The 20,977-nt window shown below is 45.2% G+C and overlaps 1 protein-coding gene across 21 annotated transcripts in view; it reads left to right on the plus strand.

Moving 5' to 3' along the window:
* PRELID2 (PRELI domain containing 2) overlaps window positions 1-20,977 on the plus strand; it is a 107,340-nt gene that overhangs the window by 74,880 nt on the left and 11,483 nt on the right. For 19 of the 21 annotated variants that reach the window (XM_056348568.1, XM_056348565.1, XM_056348566.1 and 16 more), the window contains one exon: window positions 4,187-4,435. The exons of the other annotated variants lie outside the window; for them this stretch is intronic. In XM_056348568.1, coding sequence (XP_056204543.1) covers window positions 4,187-4,376 — 190 coding nt within the window. In that variant the 3' untranslated portion in view covers window positions 4,377-4,435. Of the gene's footprint in view, window positions 1-4,186; window positions 4,436-20,977 lie in introns of those variants that run through there. 21 annotated transcript variants of the gene reach the window in all.

Below are 20,977 nucleotides of genomic sequence, written 5' to 3' on the forward strand. Positions count from 1 at the left end.
CAGGAGAAAGAGTAAGTGGGAAAGTCAAAGCATCTTTGGTGTGGTCTCAGTTAAGTTCCTGGTTGAGAGTAAACAGTGATATGTGGAGAAAGTCCAGCACCATTCAGTACTCGACTCCTTGTATAAAGGACTCCATCATGAGCCTTGCTTCAGTGCCAGCATTTCTGTTTCTGCTGGTATTTTTCTCTGAAATGCCCCAAAGTGCACTTAGTAAGGCAGATTGTGATGTTGTTTTCATAGGGGAGTGTCGCACCAAAGGATGGCTGGAGAGCACAGAGCCTGCTATCTGCTTTCAGTAGCTATTGGGTTTAACATATTCTGGAACAGCTCCTGGGTCTTCAGTTGGATTTTCAGTGCCTTGCAGTATTTTTCTCTCCCTCCACGTACATTAACAAGTGCTTTATAGTCATAAGGCCTTTGTCTTTAAACAAAACCCGAACAAATTAGCTAATTCAACAATGAAAGAGGTGGAGATACTTTTTAAGTTTTCTTGTGAAAGCTGTGTGAAAGCAGCAGTGATTAGTTTAAACCAAAAGGGTGTTTGCTTTTGAGCTGATTAGCGGACATCTGTATGCGATGGCAATGGTAGATACACAGACAAATAAAGACAGAGCAAAATAAGGTTTTACTGAAATATTTGGGTTGTTGTGCTCTGCAAACACTTAAAGAAGTGGCATATTAATGTCTCTGACTTGTTTTCCAGTAAGTCATTAGTTGCTTAAGTGAAGTTGCTCATGCCAGTTTTCCCTTTCATTATTCATGTTTACTAATGGAAATTGTCTTGACAAATTGGTCAAACTGAGCAACTTATGATTTTATGCCATAGACTAAAAAAAGTTGGTTTGGAACTCCCAGTGAGCTGAAGTAATGCTTAAAATCATTAACACTTCATTGATTTTATAATTAGAAAATCCCTAGAATAAATAGACCGTCCTTTTAAATGTAGCATAGTTGTTTATCTCGACACTTGGTATTAATATTCATACTTATTCCCTGAAAATATCCATGAGCTTCTGAAGATACTTTTTATTGCCAAGCCTTAGGACTCACTCCCTTCCCCAGTGCTTTAACTGGTGGCAGTTAACAGTCACCGTCTTCAAGGGGCACTTCTTGTTCAGTGTGCGTTGCCCGCCCAGGAGCCAGGGCAGTGCAGTTAATTTTGGGGGCAGACTCGGGCTGCCAATAGATGAACCCACCCCAGAGAGCTGAGCTGGTGCTGTCTGAAGGAGATAACAAGACCCCTGAGGCGGCGGAGGCTGAGCCGCCATGATGATCCGCGGCCAAGGGTGAAGCACTGGCTGGGGACCAGGTGGTTTGGTGGCGCAGTGATGTTGGGAAGAGGGATGGTGTAAACCCATGTGCTTAAGTGGCTGTGCCTGAGGGGAGGGGGTAGGGGGTAGGACCCTACTGGGCAAACCGCACAGGAGGGTGATGCGACCGGCACAGAGCTCATGTGTGATGATGGGCAGTGGGGGTGTGGGGAAAATGAAGGATTCTGCCCTAAAATGGCCCAAACCAACCATTGGTGACTATTGGGTGGCAAAAGAAAATCTACCTGGGGATCCAAGTGTCTTGGGAGCATGGATGTATGAGTGTTCCACGGGGAATAATTGCACTGGAAAACCGACTGCCTGAGCTCAGGCAAAATTAATGCTGCCTGAGGCAACAGTAACAAGTATTAATTAACAGATCGCTATCTTCTCTAAGCACGCTTATGTGGCCAAAGGCTTATGATAAAGTGAAATAGAAGTAATTTTCATGGAGACTAATTCAGTACATTAACCAATAACTAATAGCCCATAACTAGTTTCGTGGAGACTAATGTTTCAATTCTTTTCCCCAAAGCACGGCTGCTAGAGAGTTTCAAGGGAAAAATAAGAACTTTTCAACATAGACACTTTTTTTCTTTTTCTTTTTTTTCTTTTTAGCCTAAACTCATTGTGGTGATAAAAAACATGTTACTTAAAGCAAAACAAGTAAAATCTTTAAATATAACCACTACTGCGCACTTGTGGAAATACCCAGGCGGACTGTTAATGGCAGCTGTGCCCTGTGCAGCATGTGAGGATGTCCCACTCCTGCGGGGGTCCCCTGGGAGGACAGGAAGGAGAGCGATGAAGGTGGCTCATGCCAGGGGCTGAGGATGGAGACAGGAGCTGCCAGCTCAGCCTTGGCAAGCAGCAGTTGCGGGTGCTCTTGTCCTGTCAAGCCCTGAATGACAAGTAATTTATTTTCCCATACTCTGGAGCAAACGTTCTGCACTTGTTAGCCTTGCCCTGTGCCCCCTCCACAGCTCAGATCCAGGAGCACATTAAAAGTACTTGGTGAAGCACAAACAGTGGGAGGACAGAATGCATTTTACTCATCAACTTCATATTTCTTGGGATAATGAGAGCCTTCTGTTGCCTCAATATCAGTCTATTTTCTCTTGTAATTAGTTTTCATATGCCTATAAAATATATTCTAGTGGCAAACTCTTAGAGCAGCAGTGAAGCCCCACTTGTAGAAGGTCATAACAAGCCATCAAGGAGGCATTTGAACAGACCATTAGCTTTTAGGAGTCCAGGGCTTGTTGGCCAATATTACAGATGAGAAACCTGCCTGCACCTGCTGTTACAAGATGACACGTAACTCCAGCCTATCTGATAGGAAAGTGCTATTTTTACCATCCTTAGCTATCACAAACGAAAGTGCAAGTGTCTGATCTAAAAACAGAACGGGTGAATATTTTTTAAAATTTATCCACAGTTATTTGTTCCAATTGAAAACATAAATTTGTTTTACTGGCATATGATCTTTCCTGGTTTTTTTTTTTCCACGTGGATTATGTTTTCTTTCAAACGCTTTGAAGCACAGCTGGCATGCTTTTGTAACATTGCTGTTTTACTCCTTTTACTTGTAAAAGCCCCATTCCTCCAGTCCTGGAATAGAAATACTCTGAGGTGATATTTTGAGTGGCCATGTGCCACAAATAATTCACTGTTATGATAAATTGGCTGTGCACTACTCACCTGAGAAGAAATCTCATGAAATATTCACTAAAAAGAATTAGCCACATGCACCCATAGCAATCAAATTCTATTACTGAGTAATTAAAAAAGGAAGAAGGGTTAAAATTATTTGAATAGATGGTTCACTGTGTAATTTGCTTGAGATCTAACTGCCTCAGTAATCATTTGTAATATGATGTACAAAATTCATAAGATAATACATTAGAAATAAAAAGATGGTTGGATAGCAATTAAAATATCCATTTTGCTGCTTCTGTTGTGCTTTATGGCAGCGGGTCAGCACCACGGGGGGAGGGAGGTGGCAAGGCTGGGGCTGGGCATGGGCTCCGTCCCACGCAGGGCTCCCCGAGTTACATGCAGTATATAGCTTACGCTTTGCTTAATCCCTACGGAATACCGAAACAAGCCTGTCGTCTATCCTGTCTTGGTGCGATATGCATGCGTGTTCCCTGTAGTATATTACTAAGTGCTGACAAAGTGTTACTAAGGGTAGTGATTTGTGTGTTTTACTGATGAGGTGAGCAGAGCGGGACTGCAGGCAGGGCTGGAAGTAACACAGGGCATGTTCCTCGCACCCCACAGGGCAATCCCTGGTGTTGAGGGTGACATCGAAAATGCAGATGTATTTCTTGCAGATCAGCACCACAAAGAGTAGTCCGTTAGACCAGACGAAGTGCAAGAACAGGGGCTCCTTTTTCTGCAGTGTTACTGTTTTATCTGGTGCAGTTCACAGGAGCACAGGCGTGTTGGGCCGGGAGGGTGCGAGGGGGAGTGTCGGTGCCACCCGCAGCTCGCGGAGCAGGAGGCTTCCAGCCGGAGACCACTGGGGTTGCGGGATCACTCCCCAAAACAATTTGGAGCCTGTAGCTGATGGGCGGTTACGTGTGAGACGACTGCAGTGCAATGTGCCTGGAAAGCAATTAGCCAGCAGATGAGGAAGGGAGGAAACATCAGTTTGGTCCATAATTTCTTCTATATTTTTAACAAATAATTTCATGGATGCCATAAGGGGTACTAATTTGCTAGTCTAGGATGTAGAATTCAATTTGAAAATGTTTTGGCTATGATAAAGGATTTGATTTCTATAATTCCTATCACCTGCAGAGAAGTTACATGGGCTGGATTGCGGACCTGGCCAATGTTGACTTTAATTAATGTTCTATTGATTTCAGTAGGATGCCTGTCATCACTTTGAGAAATAGAGTGCTTCTGGATGTTTGGAAAAGCTGGCCTACATTCTTTCTACGGGATAAAACAGGATGGCTAGGTATTTGTCCTGTGTGCCAAATCTGGGAATGGGGATACTCAGGGAAGGTGGGATTGTGTGCTTCGGTGTGTCAAAGGGTTAGAGGGACTGGAACCTAGAAAGCTGTTTGAACATTAATGCCCTGCTCCAAAATTCTGAAATAAAAGGGCTGGTTTTTCATCTGTGTTTCATTTTCTGCCTGTTGCTGCGTGCCGGTGCCCCTCGGGCAGTATGAGCTCACGGGCTGCGGCTGGCTGATGGCAGCAGTTCCGCCAAGGAGACGAAAGGAAGAGTCAGGGTATGGGCATGTTCTCTGTTAAACAAATAATATTGCTTGGAAAACCAAGCAAATGGTTTGGGATGTTTTGTTCAGAGGCCTTGATTGTGACTGGGTCCCCTCTCCACCAGGGAGGTGTTGCCACAAATCTGCCAACATGTGGGATATTGTTCTAGCAAACAACCCAATTAATATCTTCTGTAACATGATGAATGTCCATAGCTTTGATTTCTCATGGGTATGCAGATCAGGTTATGTATTTCTTTAGTATTTTGAATAATGGGGAGGGGTAAAACTTGTAAAATATGTTATTCAATGAAAACCGTGACTTTTATGGGAAAAACCTTCTGCAAATATTCACTCTCTTTTGAATTTTTTTTTTTTCATCTTTTTCTTTTACATCTGAGATCTGCAGAAACTTGAAACTTGTCAGTGGTGTGGTTCTCTGAGGATGAACATTGGCTGAAAGCCTGATTTAAAGGGTATGTGTGCATATTCATAGAAACAGAACTTTGCATCCAGACACGTGGGCAGCTACGGTGGGGGCTGTCCTTCCTGCAGCTACCCAGCTGAAACTGGACCTTGCTACTTATTTTATCAATTACAAATAAGCAAGGTGATGTGGAATTTGCTATCCACAGTATGGGGAAAACAAACTATTTAGAGAGGCTTCTTTTCAGTTAAAAATCATCAAGGAGGTAACGAACAACCTGTCATGTATCTGCAGAGAGAAAGAGAGGGATTAGTTATCCTACTGCAGAGAAGTACTTAAAATACCCATAAAGCATTTTTCTTTCATTTCCTCTAATGATTTGAGAGATTTCTCCATCTAGATTTGTTGACAAAGATCTAATGCAGGTTCACAACTTTCCTGAGGCTGTTGGCTCTGGCTCTGCAAAGTATGTGGGAAGATTTCCAAGATAAGAATGTCAAAATTAAGCACAGAATTAAGCTATCATTTCTGATACCTTATAACTGGGTTCATTGGGATTTAGTCTTTTTGATCAAGTCAGGAAGCTCAAGATCCCACAAGACTCAATATGATCTTACTAACTGAATATTGGTGAGTGTCCTATTTCTACACATCTTGCATAATCCCATGATTTGACTTTGCTTCTGTCTTTCTACAGTTTTTGTTGATTTTTTTAGAGAAAGTACTTTGCTAAGCTTCGTTTAACTAGAACAGTTACTAAATAAATTTTTTTCTGGGTAGAAATGTGTCCCAGTTGAAAATTCAAGAAGACTTAATCCAGATTTTCTCCTCTTTCCTGATTTATACCTTTCAAAAGGAGGAAATTCTTTCCTGGGAAGAGGCTGGATAATCAAATCAGGGATTCCCTGGTTTGGAGAAGTCTGTGGTAGGAAGCTGATGAGTTTAAGGTAGATGGCTGCTTAAAGCTAGGTGATGTGACCAAGTTAGGATGCTAATTGTGTGGGCTCTCCTGTTGAGGTTCTGTAATTTAGGCTGATCTAGATTACCTGAATTAGGCATCTGCTCCCTCTCTGCTGACCCTGTAGAGACCCTAATGATAGCAACCTCCTGCTTTAAGTAATTAAGAGTAAAATCCTGACCCTAATGATGTTGAGTTTTGCCATTCGTATTATTTAAAGCAAGGAGCTGCAGAAGTGCAGGGTTGGTAGAGAATACATTAAGGAGATTGAAGGATGATTGTGGTGGGGTTTTTTACCTACTGAAGCTCACCGTGCTGAGGGCTGTATTAATTCTTCCACAAAGTCCCGCTGGGGGGGTGGCTGGGGAGGGGCTGGGAGCCGGGCTCTGCCGGCACTGCTGGAGACCAGCAATGAAGCTTCTGTGGACATTGCTGTGAGACTTGTGGGCTCGCACACTCAATTTTGAACAGTGTCCCAAGAAACATTGCTTTTATTCCTTCACTCTAAGCCTGAGCTCTTTTATAAGTTCTTCTGTAGTTTTACCTCATAAACAAAAATTGGTCTAAGCTTGGTGTCACCATGGCTGTGGGTTGTGTTGGGCCCAGAGCGGTCTGCCCGCGCGTTCAGCTGGTCGTAGCTGAGCAAACTCCAATCCAGGAGCTGCTTAGGGACACCGTACTACATCCAGGCTCGTACTCTGACTTGCAGTAGACTTTTATTTTGTATGAAATGACATGAATCGCAGTGTCAGCTGATTAGCTTGGTGTGATTTCTGGACTAGTGTGAGCACAAACAGCTGCAGTTTGGCTCTCTAGAATTGCTGCTCCAGCTGCCCCTCAAGACTTGAACTCCCCCTTACGTGGGTGATTAAGGAAGGCACTGGGGGGGGGGGTGTGTGTGTGCAGCATATGGAAGTCAAAACTGAGCAAGCAACACCCGTGATCAATCCAAAGGCAGAAAAAGCCCCTGTGGAGGGTAGGCAGTTCGTCCCCATCCCAGGTTTCCTAGGAGATGAAAGGCGTTTCGGAGATGGCTAACATCTTGGTTCATATTGCTTAGCTAAAATAACTTTCCATGCCGGTCCCCAGCTGCTCCAGGCTTGTCCTTAGCTCCGTGTTAACAAAGCAAGCGTTCAACCAGAGCAGCAGACAGACCCTCCACCACCCCTCCTGCAGGTGCTTTGCTTCCTTACAACTGGGTCTGAACTGAAATATGATGATCGGGCAGCTCACATCATGCTCCATTGATTACTGGTGACTGGAAAAGTGAATCTATTTCAACAGTGCCATGATCAGCATTTAACTTTGAATCTTAAAAAAAAAAAGAAAAGAAGAAAAAAAAAAAGAATGAGAGAGGACAGGATAAGGAATGGGAAATTTCTCCCTAGATTAAGCCACTAAATGTCAATATTATATAAGAACTTTATCTGGAATAAATCAAAATGAAAATGATACAAAATTTCTCAAATGCCATCTGCTTTAAATTCAGTCAGGGCAGCTCAGGTACTCAGGATGTGTTGTTTGTTATTACATAGAGCCAGGCAGCAGTCTGGAGAGGATGGGCTGGAATATGTCGGTTCCACTTAGCCACTGGGCACCCTGTGCAAGTCAGCACAATGCTGTGTGGTGCTGAAACGTTCATGTCACAGCCTTAAGTGCAGGGTATGGTTACGAATTATCTATTTAGCCTTAAAATTTTAGAAATTGTCACTCCAATGTAGCTTCACTGTAGTGTTTTTAGTGCCAAAAGTGGGACAAGATGCTGTATGCAAATTTTGCTGACTCTTCCCTTAGTAACGGGCCTGTTTCTGCCCCGGCATGTTTGTGTGCAAGGCATTTAGATTTTCATTTTCTTGAAACTGCAGAATACAAATAAATGAAAAAATAACACCGCATCTGAACACTGCTTTGAGCGTGACTTGCAAGACCGACAACCTCTTGCTGCCAGTTCTCTATTTCAGATTATTGTGTGTTCCTTGGGATGGAAATAGGCATTTGTTTCAGGAGCTGCGTGTTACTCTGTTGGCTGATATCCTGTGATTTAAGGATTTCCTGTAGCTCTGTTATTAGCTTTTAAGAGTCTTAATTTAGCAGTTTACTTGCAGTGCAAATCCTCAATGTGCCAGAATGTATCCTTAAATATGCATATAAGCAGAGGAAAATAGTGGGTTTACATGCCTTTTAAGTCTGTAAGTGATGAGTTAGGGAACAAGACAGAGGCTGTGGCTGAAGAGGGGCTGGAGTACCCTGTGGGGTACCCTGTGGGGCTTGGGCAACCCTCCCACTGGTGAATCCTCCTCCGGGCTGCGGCTGCTCTGGGCTCCACATTGCTGTTGCTGGGGGAGTGTGATGGGCCAGCGGGGCTGGCTCTGTGGCAGTAGATGTGTCAGAGCATTACCCGATAGGTGAAAATTGACTTTTAACCTTGATTGATCACCAAAAAATTTCCCAGAATTTTCCCATCTGAAGAACTCTTTTTATTTTGCTTTATTGATTTGTTTGATTTTGTGCTGAGCTCAGCTCTATATTTCAGATTTGGTGAAACAGGTATTCTATATATCTATACAAATATAACAGGTAATATATAATGTTCCCAGATACAGGACTAGCATTGTATCCTCTGCATTAGATTCTCCTTGGTTTTTATTCATATTGTGTTGGGGTTTTATTGTCTTTTAAGATGATAAGACAATCTTTTATTTCCTAACAGCAGTTATGTTTGACAGTAGGTATATTTTGACTGATAAAATTAGTTGCCAGGAACCCCTTGGTAGTTGCTTGAGTCTGAACTATGTATGTAGGTCTGCTCGCAAGACACTGCTTTTAAAAAGGTAATTACAACACAGTGGTTGTGCACTCCAGAAAGACAATGGATACTTTTTTAAAAGCAAGCGCACCGGCGAATGCGTATTGTCAACAGCAATGTGCCTTTCTTACACTCATCAGGGGCAGCCAGAGAGATCACCCACCATGGTGGAGTGAACAGTGTTACATCAGGCTGCAGCTTGCACTAATATGTACTAAAATCTTCCTTTTACTGTCACTGTTGTAGCTGTTTGTGGTGGTAGAGTGGACCCTCAACTCTGATGGGCACTGCTAGCCTCCATGGCTGTGATGTCCTCCTTCTCCCCTTCTCTTCCCTCTCCTACTCTGTGGCCCTGAAGGACACAGGTTCGCACTAATACAGGGGTAATGTACAATTGGCAGTGTGGTGACTGGTGATTTACATACTTACAGCCCTTGCAAAATAAGTATTGTCATTCATCATAAAGCATTGCCTAAATTTGTGGCAGAAATGCTCCTCGCCGCAGGGAATTTGCTTTATGGCTTGAGAAGAGTGGCATGTATTTCAGTGCCTATAGTAATGGCTGTCTCTTTCCTGTGCTTAAAGATCATTATGCAGTGCTCTTTCATTCAGCATAACTTTTACGCCTAGCAAATTAAATTCCTGGGCAAAATAATTACATGTAAATGCTGCTGGGCTATTATTCACAAGGGGCCAATTTTGTAGCCATTTGTTGCATTTGAAATGTCGAATTTATCACACTGTAACGTATGCAGCATATAGTTCAGAAATAAAACATGAAAAGCTCTAATCAAGTCTGCAGATGTAAATTTTGAAGATAGCTGGACATCAGAGAGGAGAAATAAATTATCTAAGTTAAGCTAAATGAGTACTTTATTTCAAATGTGTTTTCTGCTCCCCAAACATCGCTGGGTTCCTGGAGGCCTGTGATGCTGCCAGAGTCTTGCGCTCCACCCTGGGCAAGTGTTTTTCTGAATGTATTTTGCAGCTGGGAACCTGCCTGTGCATCCAGCTAAACAGATCTGGTGTCCCCTTCACCTGCCTGAGCTGGACAGGCAGCAGGATACTCGTTATCTCTTGCTTAATGTCTAACTGGTTAGTGCTATTGATGGTCTAATGGATGAGCTTGTGCACAATTTTGCATTCACCACCTAGCATAAGGAACACGATTTGGAATAGTGCTATGTTAAGAGCTGTAGTAGCACAGTTTGGAGAACCTAGGTCATACCTCTCTCACAGTTTGAAGTTTCATGGGTACTTACTCAGTTTTCTGGGTATCTGGATCAGTATTTTGAACCTCCACTTCAGAAAATACAGTCAGTATCTTTCACTCAGGTGAAAACAGTTTAGCCTCTGCTGTTCTTGTCATTGTGCACATGTCCAGAAAAGGCTAACTGCTGCATCTCACTTGATGCTATCTCCCCACAAACTCTACGTTAATGTGGACACCCGTGCGCTTCTGTTTTCTCTCAGGGTGCTCCTGGAAAAACAATCAACATCAAATCCCGCCGTTTCCTCCTACGACACATGACTAATGAGTTGTAATTGCTCCCCAACCCTACAGGAAACTAACTTCATGAGGAGTTAAGGATTGTCTAGCTGTATATCCCTGGGAGGTTATTATTCTGGGAAATTAATTAGTTTAGACCTATTAGAAATATAGAGGAAGAGCTGAAGATTGGCAGGGCAGAGACAAAGCAATATGCTTTTTAAAAAATTGTAACAACTCTGAGTGAAAGAGGTAATTTCATGTTAACAAAATCATTCTTTCTCCTTTGGGGCTTTATTGTTCTGAAAATAAAATTCTATGTTGAAGTTTTCTAAGGCAAACAGCTTTATTCTCCTCTCCTCCTGAGCAAGGTTTGTGCACCTGGAGACGCAGGCAACCTGCTCTGCTGGCTCCTTCGGGGACACACACTGTCCTCTCCCATCTGCAGCAGGGCGCATTGGCAGTGGGGGGACGCAAGGCAGATCCCTCTGGCACCCCCCAGCCGCTCCCACCTCTGACCACTTTCAGCTCTTGAAACTTGCAGAGTGAGATGAATCTTTTGTATATAGTGTTTCTTAATGAATTTCCCCTCTGCTGCGTTTGTCCAGTTTCCTTTACTTGTTACCAATATAAAACGTAACTCTGTTTTTGGATGGCTGTATTGGAATAAAACAATTTGTTGCGGTGTTAGATAATGAGCTCAGTATCTAAATAAGTATGGTTTCTTGTCCAGACACGAGTAGTGTTGCTCGTCAGGGGTGTGCTTAGCTAGCAAGTCTTGTTGATAGAGAAATTTTACAAAAAATTGCCAAATTTACCTCAGCCATGAAGGCTGCAGCATCAGTTGGGCCATCAGCATGTTTTGCTGTGTGTGGTCCTGCAATATTTTGTGGGGGGAGGCTGCTCTTGTTGTCTGGGGGTGACCGCAGCCTGCCAGCAGCGGCTCCAACTGCAGCCATCGCTGGGGTAGGAGACCCTGCCCCTGTGGCAGCTGCCCCCCCATCCTCCACCTGTACAGCAGAATGTATCGCCTGCTCTTGGATGGAAAAGCAATCCCTCAGCAAAACGCTTTCCTGTAGGTGCTGACCGGGATGTGCGTTGCTGACAGGGGCTGCACCGATCCCGTTTGAGCTCATCGGCGGGCGAAGGCGCAGGGCTTCGCTGAGTGCGGCCAGCTGAGCTGGTGGCAGCAGCCTGGGCACCGCTGCTCGGCCACTCCCGGGCGAAGCGATGGGTGCTGGTGGTGGGCGCAGACAGCAGCAGAGCCCAGCAAGGCAGCAGCTGGGCTGGTGGGACGTGTGCGTCCCCCGCTGCCCTGGGGTGCCAGCTCAGGTCCACCCAACACGTGCATCAGCCAAGAGTGATGTCTTCTTGGTGCTGTGGGATGGTGGCTGTGAGTCCTGTGCATGTGTGTCCTCCACACCACAGAAATCCTGCCCTGGCACCACCGCAGGCCTTCCTGGAGCTGTGGTATGGCCGTGGTGGCAGGGGCGGTGATGTGGTCACCGCAGCGGGGGGCTGCAAGGTCACTCTCTCGAATGCCTGTTGCAGGGGCTTTGCGGATTCTGTCCCTGTGTTAGCTGAGTGTCAGCTCAAAGGAAATGGAAGAAATCTAAACTTTGTTCTGAAAAGGCAGAGGTGTTTCAGGGGACAGGAGCCGAGTGACGGGGCCACCATGAGCTGCTCAGCTAGCCCTCCCGCAGTTGCTTCTGCTGCTTCTTACTAAAAGATGTGTTAGTACCAGGCGGAGAGTGGTGTGGCAAAGAAGCGCTGTTCCACTCGCTGTGAGGTTTATCCAGATTTGTGGGGCTGTACCACTGCTCACTTGCGTTCAGGGCTGAGAATGATCTGGGGGCTGGCATGGTCAGTGTGCAGTGAGCACCTGCTCCCCAAAAAAGCAGCACCTTTCTTTGGAAAGCAGATGGCTGATATTTACTATTTTCGCATTCAATTTTCTGTCTTTCTGTGTGTGGGGTGGTTGAGCATGTGGGAGCAGTCTGTCTGGGATACACGGGATATGTCGTGTTTGATAAGATGAAATTTAATAGTGTTTGCTATGAAGCATCCCATCAGAAAGCATGCTACATTTTAGTTGGTATAAATCCCAGCGCAGCAGTATCTATTAGAAATGAAACTTTTCCTGTGTGCAGTTGGGGAGGAAGATAACCACCGCAGGGCTCAGCAAGCCCTGGAAGCAAACAGTTCATCTCAGGCGTTGTTATCGCTGGTGCTTCTCAGTCTGTTGCTCGTGCTAAGGTGCCTCCCATCCAAGACGGCAATGGATGAAGAACGTGACTTTCCAGTGTCACGGAACATGCAATTTGGAGTAGTTTTAGATGCACAGAAGAATGTTTTTCATTGCTGATGGAGTGTGGTGCCTTTGCTCATCCATGAGGTGTGTTGGGAAAATAGTGAAAAATATTATTCATAATTATCTTTAAAGCATATGTATCTGTGACATAGCGTATGTTCCCAAAGAAAAATTCTCAACAAAATATTAAAAAATGCTGCTGCTGCTGAATTTCCCATCAACATCAATCAGTGAAAAATCTGCTTTCTGATGGAAGGTGGTGGTCATGAATTTCCACTTTCCATGGGGGGTTCCCCCACCCTGAGGAAAAACCCACCCCCTGAAATATGGCATAGCCCCATCAAAATATTTCCACCTGTGACATGGAAGCTTTCATTTTGGCTGAGATTAAGGCCAGCATTGTCACATTAGCTGTCTGGGCTGAGCGGTAAGCTGGCCACTCCATCCTGCCCCGTGTTGAGCCAGCCCCAGGGTCTGCCCCACAGACCCCCCTGAAGCTGGGCAGGTGTGAAGGGGCCATTCCCACCCAGCTCCTCAGGACCCTCAGCTTGCCCTGCACACTGAAAATTATTTACCTTCAAGGGGGGTGGGGGGAAGAGGAGGATGGAAGCGGGATGCTTTCTTGGCATCCCAATGAGAAAGGTTGGTCCATGAAACCAGCGTGGTTTTGTGCTTCATGGAAGGCAACATCCATTTTCATCCTCTTTCAGCTATGAGGGGGAGAACTTGTGCAAATGCGAACTGCAGATGGACAGGGTGCTCAGGTCCTGTGCTCCGAGCGCTAATCGTGCCAAGAAGATAAGAAGTTTTGGGGATGTTTACGTTTCTGGTACGAGATTCTACAATTCTGTGATTTATGCACTACTCTCAGGAGGGGTTTATCGCAGCGAGGGGGAAGATAGGCCCTGAAATGGATTTTCATGCTCAGAGCTTCCAAACACAAGCACTGTGCAGCTTTCTGTTTGTTTTGCAAATCCTTATCATCCCACAGTTATTGCTTGTGAAGTGGAGCAAAAAATGAAACCCACTGAGGACTGGATGGCAGGACTCTGGTTTCTCTCCTGGCTTAGAGGTCCTGTTGTGCTGGAAGGACACATGGGTGCATCTAACAAAGCCTCCAGAACAGGTATCTACATGTAGTAATTAGTTTGCAAGTCTAGCCTTCTAAAAGCTAAGCATACTGCATTTCTGCTCTGAGCTGTTTACAAATAGCTTGTTTCTTGGGTTCTTCAAAATTATTTCATGTCTCAATATTTTATTTACTTGGCAACAGAATTATGGTTTGCTTTGACTTATTTGAGACAGAAGATTAAAAAGCTGACATTCTGTAACTTCTTAAATGCCATAACAAAGCTCACCTGTTAAAATTCACATAGGGGGTGGGAAGGAGAGGGGAGGGTTGGTGTGTGAGTGGATTTAATTTGCTATTGAACACACCTTATCTAATTGCTGTCAAAAAGCACCAGTTGCTGTAGGCTGGTTTTCAAGTTTAAGCAGAAAAGGTGGCTCCTAATGTATATTGACAAACTGGGCAGCGGGTTGTGGGGTGCTGTAAACGGGCTGATACCCGGGGCTGGCTCTGCGGGCTGGTGCTGCAGTGGCTCTGGCGGTGCCTGGCCGGGCTTTGCATCCCCTGTTGTGGTATGGCTTGTTTTCGCCTCTGATCCCACCGCTACTCTCGGACACCTAAGTCAGAGAGGTGTGACTTCTTCCCCTTTCCTCATCGTTGGCACGTGGGCAGGGAGTAGGATACATCAGAGAAGAGCATTTGCAGAGCGGGGATGAGGTTTGCTGGTAGAGAGCTCCAGTCTTGATACAGAACACTGCAATTATAAAGGCAATATGAAAGTGGAAACAGGAAAACAGACATTCGAAGTGACATTTGATCTGGAAGTTGGTTTTGGTGTTTTTGTTTTGTTTGGTTATTTTCCTCAGAATGTATGTTTTCTTCAGTCTGTTTCTTAGATGTCTTGGGTAACTTTTTTTTTGCGCGTAATTGAATCAAAACAATACAATTTTGCAAGCAGTTTAAGTTCCATCGTAGTGTCATTCTTGTCTGAAATGTGCTTGAATGTCCTCTTCCTAGCAGTTTGCTGCATCCTGCCCCGTTATGCAGGCTTTTGCCTGCGCGGTATGGCTGTGCCCTTCCTTCACCCTGCTTGCACCCTCCTCCATGGCCACGGGGAAACACAGCACTAACAATATAGGTTAAACTGTTCAAATACTGTGTGTCAGACTTTCAAAATTAGGACTTTCCCAATTTTATGTATTGTGTTTATATATTTTATATATATATATAATTTTTTATATAATGCCTAATTATATATATTTATATATGTACACTTCATGGATGTTTTAAAAAGAATGCGTTTAGCAGGGGGGAGAAGAGGGCTGTCTGCTCCTTTGGCTAACAAGGCTGCATCCTTCATTAGGAAAAGAAAGATGCTGAGGTTCAGGTGCAATCCAAAGCGCTGGCACTTAGGACTGCAAAGAGACCACTAAATGTTACCAGAAAAGCTCTCCCAGCTCTGGTGATTGAGAGTTGCAGGCTGGTTAGGTGTGTATTTTGGGAGGCAGTGGCCAGTGCTGGGGGAAAGGGAGGTGCAGAGGAACCTTTTGGCTGTGACCTGCAGCATGGGGCTGGAGCGCGGGTCCTGATGCTCATCGCTGGTGCTGAGCACCTGGGTGGCTCTGCCTCCTGCAGTGCTGGGAGCCTGCCTGCTGGGTGCTGCTGCTGCAAATAAAACACCCACACACCTGCTATGTACGTAGTAATAACGAATGATTAAGATTAGGTGGAAATGCAGGACAATTTCTTGTAAGTAAACTTCGTGCCATATTTCTCAATAGAATGACTCTTGCAGGACAAGAGGGGTATCTGATTCCATCAATAAACGCTACATTTGTCTAACAAAGACAAAAAATATATTGTGTTTATAAAGTGACTTAAAGCATCTATGGAGTACATACAAATTGGCTTGAAAGTAGGTCAGCGTGGCTTTTCACATAGTGCAATTGTGATGCATTTGGAAGTGAATTCAATTACAGAACTGTAAAAGCTTACAGGGAGAGCTACGTGCTACGCAAGTTCTTCAGCATGATCTCTCTTGCTTTAATCTCTCCAAGCTGGTGAGTCTGGGGAGAGCTTAATTAAAGTCGTTGAAAGTAATTCTGGAAAATGTGAGCCCATGGAGCACCTGGATCTGCTCCTCATATTCTGGCCTGCTAACCTGCCTTCTTCTCGCCATATGCTTTTTCCTCTGTTTCCCTTGCCTGATCCTCAGAGAGGATGACAGGATCAAAAAATTAATTAACTCTTGGATACCCCTCTGTGTGCAGATTAAGCTGGGCTCTCTGGGTGTCTGTGGGCTGCCCATAGGTGCCTGCCGGGAAGGCACTGGGCTGGGGAGCTGCGAGGCGCCGGCTGGGGGACTGCGTGACCCTCCTTGCAGGGAGACCTGGTTGGGGGGGCTGGTGTAGTAGAGGTGGGCATCCACGTCGACTCTGGCTGTCCCATGGCTGGTTCCCTGAGGACATGGGCTAGCAGCCTTCCGACCACAGTGGTCAGTGCGTCTGCAGAGCTGCTCCATGAAGGCTCTGCCCACAAAACCAGTGTTCTGAAACAGCTGGCAAGCAGCAGGCTGCAGCCAGTCCCATTCCTTGCGAAAGTCCTTTTGTAGTGCCAAGACAATTATTGTTCACTAATTGATTACTGCAGTTATGGGCAGCAAGACTGAATGAAGAACATCCACAGCCCTGCATGCTCTGGCTCTACATGTGGCTGCCCGCCGCCCCAGCATCACTTGCTGGTTTTGGCGACAGTGCTAAGCCCTGTAGCGGTGTTGCCAAAGGCAGGCGTGGGGGGTATGGCTGAGCCTTCCCTGGGAGAACTCCGTGCATCCCCGACCTTCTGGGTGTCTCGCTTACCTGAGTGTTTCCAAAGCTGGATGCAGAGGGGTGGGTGGGTGCTCGTGCTCTCGGTGGGGGGAGCATCCCACTCAAAGGCTGCAGCCACCGGCGCTCACTCAGGCGAGCAAGCTGCCTGGCTGGGCTTCCCCAGGGCACGGGGCCGGAGCTGAGGCTGCTGGCTTTGCCATGGCATGCCGCCGCAGCGCCGGTTTGTTCCCCGTGGTGCTCGCTGTGTCTGGGTGGCTGTTGGCAGGCCTTGAGCGATGCGCTGAGCTGGGGTGTGAATGGAGGAGCGGCTGCTCCGTGGGGGAATGGAGGCGGGGGGGAGTGCCGATACTGAGGGCAGGGAGCGGGAACAGCAGCACGGTGGCAAGTGGGAGCTCACGTTCAGAAGGTTTTCATTTCTCACAGAAACAGAAAAGATTAGAGGTGCATGGTGATAAAAGACCGAGAAGTGAGGCTTCTGCAGCAGCGCTGTTTGCACAAAGTGCCTCAGACCCTTTCCTCTCCCCCCGGCCCCTTCTCCCCTTTCCTCTGCCAACACCACCCAGTAAATTATCCTGTTCTTTCCTATTGCTGGTTATTGAGTGTTTGGGTAAGATGGAGTCAAATTATTTGCGTGTTCAAAGAGAGAAGATAAAACTAGACTGCGGCATATTTTATGGCTTTTATAAAATTTTGATGTGTGTTGTTGGAATGGATGGAAAGCCACCACCACCAGAGCTGGAGGGCAGAGCTCGTCTCCGAGAACCTTGCTGCTGAATTAATGCAGGCAAATAGTAGAAAGCAAGAATGTGCAGTTAAAGTTGGAAAAATAAATGTTTTATTTTTATATTTTGACTGCCAAGTAAGAGCGGCACCTGATTAATTTATTTTTTTTTTTATTTTGCTGAAGACTTAAGGTATATGTTGGCATTTATAACTCGGATTTGGACAGTTTCCCATTAGGAACTGGGAGGACAGAGTATCAGGAAAATGGAAAGAGCAGGAAAGTGGAGCAAAACAAACATAACTCAAACAGCATGGGGTTTTAAGTGTGCATGTGGATTTTTAAGCTTGAAGTTTTAAATGTGTTTTTCAAAGTACAAGATTTTTCTATGGGACTGACAGCTGCTTAGTCTTGTTGTCAGCTGTCAGAACTAATTATTTTATCTGTCTGTCTGCTCCAGAGGTTTCTCTGTGTGCCAGGTTAGAACGGCTGTTCCTACATGGGAACACATTTGCATTTTCTGCACAGTTACTTATGACCTAGGATTTAAGTGAAGAAAGCCAGGCATCGATAAAACAAACACATATATCAATTTCCTTTGTATTAAACACCCTAAATAAACTCCGGGCAGGGATTAAGATTTCTTCTTGCTAACCTCTGTACCAGAAGCAGTCTTCTCCTGTTGCTGCTGACTCAGCCTGTATTTGTGGGGCTTGTCCTGCTGACACCCTTTAGTTGGTGGAAACCTGCTGCTGACCACCAGCTCGGGTTCTTTGCTTGTGGTGACAGTGACTTATTTACCAACAGGTTAGATGACATAAAGGTCAGTGGCATCCTGCAGGGTCAGTCCTGTAACTCGCTGCAATCCATCTGTGCTTTGGTTTGCTCCAAAGGTGATGTACCAAATGTTTGTCCATGGCTGCACATTAAAAGCTTCTGAATGAGTGAGTGTGATTTCTTTTACAGATTCAGCATTAATCTGTCAGTATTATTTACGTATCTGTGTGATGTGACATGGCTTGGAGTCTAGCATGACTCCTTTCATTAAAAGCCTACAATTACCTCAAGACAACCTTCTTTCCCCCGCGCCCCCCCCCCCCCCCCCCCCCCCCCATTTTATTCATGACTTTGACATTTCTGGTTGACATGCTTCAAGCTTCACTTGGGTTTTGGGGAAGCAAATTTTGTGTGCCTCTGTATAATGATTGCATCATATTAGTATTCAACATACATGCACTGGATTGCGGCTGGGTGGTTAAGGTAATGTCATGTAAGAACTGTTTGACATGTTGCCAACCTTGCAGGCATTTTGTGCTTCAGACTTGATGTCCTGTCTTTAAAGGCTTCACTTTGGGAACACTTTTTTCAAGGTTGTGGTCTATGATATTTATTTGTGTTTTGACAGGCAGGTGCCAGCCAGATTCTTGGGTCTCAGGGAGCTCATGGGGTTCCACGTTCCCTGCACCCATAAACTTCTGATGCCTGAGCCGGTCCCTAATCACCCTCTCATGGTACCTCTTTCTTCAGCACATCACAGAGCAAATTCTTTGCACCTAATAAGATATCTATGTTCAATATTCAGTATATCTGAATATCAACATACTTAACACACTGTAGGCACCCTGAAGAATAGAATCATATTATTTTTCAGTTTTACTGCAAGTCATTTGGAACATCATACTTAGAAATAAACAGGCATTAATATAACTAATGTGAGCATATTGTCATTATCCGTGCACTTACTCATACACAACTCCTACACATTCAGTTGCTTGGTTGTACATACGAATTGATTGTATGATTATGTGTGCATACCATTTGTGACAGCTACAACGTGCTCATTTCAGGAAAGAAGAACTGGAAATTAAATGCTTGAGAAAGTATGGAAATGCCGGAAAACCAGAAAGAGCTAAAAACGCTTTGCAATCTGAAAACAGTCAAGGGGCCCATGCGTGCTTTCACTTACATGGGCGCATCCACAAGCCACCTAAGCAGCTCTAAATATCTCTTCATTGTGTTTTCAGTTCTAAACTAGTAATCTCACCATTTCCATAATCTAAATTCTCCTTTGCTCTAGCAGGAGTGTGACTGCTACCATGTGAGGTTAGTACGAGTAGCTGAGGATCTGCCACATTGCATTATGCATATTTTTTTTTTGTTTTAATGAGTAAATTTCAGAGAAGGCTATTATTAATTAAACTACAATATGGCATAGTCGGCTAGCAGTGAGGAGATGCTAACCTGATCTGAAGGACCCATCTGCAGAACTTTCTCTTTCGGTACCACAGCCTAGTCATCACCATTTACTGGAGGGAATCATTGACAGCGTTTCAGCGCATTACTATGCCAAAAGGGTGCCTTTGGAAGACAGAAATTAATTGGAAGTGTGGAGTTTCATTGTGGTGTGCCTGCCACAGGTAGGTAGCATGGGAACAAGAAGCAGTGCAACATATTAGAGCCTTGGGTTTGAATAGATGAAAAAAATCCCAAGCATATGCTAAACTATTCCCCACGTAAATAACAGGGTTTTTTAGCTCAACACATCGCTAATAATCCTGGCAGCTTCTCTCTTTGTAATTAACATCTTCGTTTAGTTGCTTTCTAAAGGTGTAATGTGTATTCCAGCTCAGAGGAACCAGCCTCCCTTGGTTTCTGTGTGGGAGGCAGGGGTGTGCTTTGGAGGTGGGAGGATGCTTCAGGGGACCCATCCTGCCAGTGGGCCAGTCCCCTGCAGCACTCGCGCTGGGGTGGACATGACACACACAAGCAGGTAACATCTGCAACCTGCCACATGCAGCGTGTGTGCTTTCACATGTGGTCAGCAATAGAGGGGCAGAGTAAATTACATTTGTTAACATATGAAAACTGAAGCTCTGTTTAGAAAATCTGTATATAAATAGAGAGTATACCTTTTATAGGTGGGTATTACTGCCTGGGTGTATATTAGTTACTGATTGATGTAGCTTATAAAATGGCCCCATCTCATCACCTTAGCACCACTAATACAAATGGCAGTATTTGGGCTGTCATGGTGAGGTGGATGAGTAACCAGATACTGTTGCACCTTTGACAGTGAGCAATCCCTCCTGGAGAGAGGCATTTGTATGTACAGACTGCCTACACATGGCCAGCTCTGTGGTATATATGTTTGAGTGTATATATAGAGAGACATATGAATGCAAACACATTTTGTAAAAGCATTTGTAAGTATATCCTGATTATCCATATGAACTGAAATACATGTATTCAGAATTGTTCCTGGGTAATGCATTTTCCAATCTCATTTTCAGAAAGCAACATGTTCCAAGTTGTCTGTTGCTCGTCCCTGGCAGCTTTGCCAGCAGACAGGCGAAACCCCAGATTTGCACGCTGGCATGACTGGCTGGGTCCGTGGTCAGTAACTAGGTCAGGGAGATAGAAGAAGCCGTGGGAGGAGAATAACTTTTGTATTCTAGGGATAATTCAGTTCCTCTGCCATGAGGCACTACGGGACTATGAGCACAAAGGCTCCTCCATCTTCAAGGCTCCTCCATCTTCAGGAGGTGCCGGCAGCAGGCACCGGCTGCAGTGCCCAGGGTTTGGCCGACATGCACCAAAACCGGCTGCTCTCAGAGGAGCAGCTCCCACCCAGGAACACCCGCTGTGCCGCATCTGCCCATTCACACACCAGCACTCCGGTTCTGCCCTTGGTGCCACAGTCTCCAACAAGGTGGGTCAAGGCTGCACCCTTTGGGAAGCAACCGCCGCCAGGGGGAGCTCCAAGAGCATCACCATCCCTTGTGTATATGTACAATCCCCCCCAAATCTGAACAACAGAAAATGATCCCT

This window comes from Falco biarmicus, chromosome 8, assembly GCF_023638135.1.
Source record: "Falco biarmicus isolate bFalBia1 chromosome 8, bFalBia1.pri, whole genome shotgun sequence".
NCBI lineage: Eukaryota > Metazoa > Chordata > Aves > Falconiformes > Falconidae > Falco > Falco biarmicus.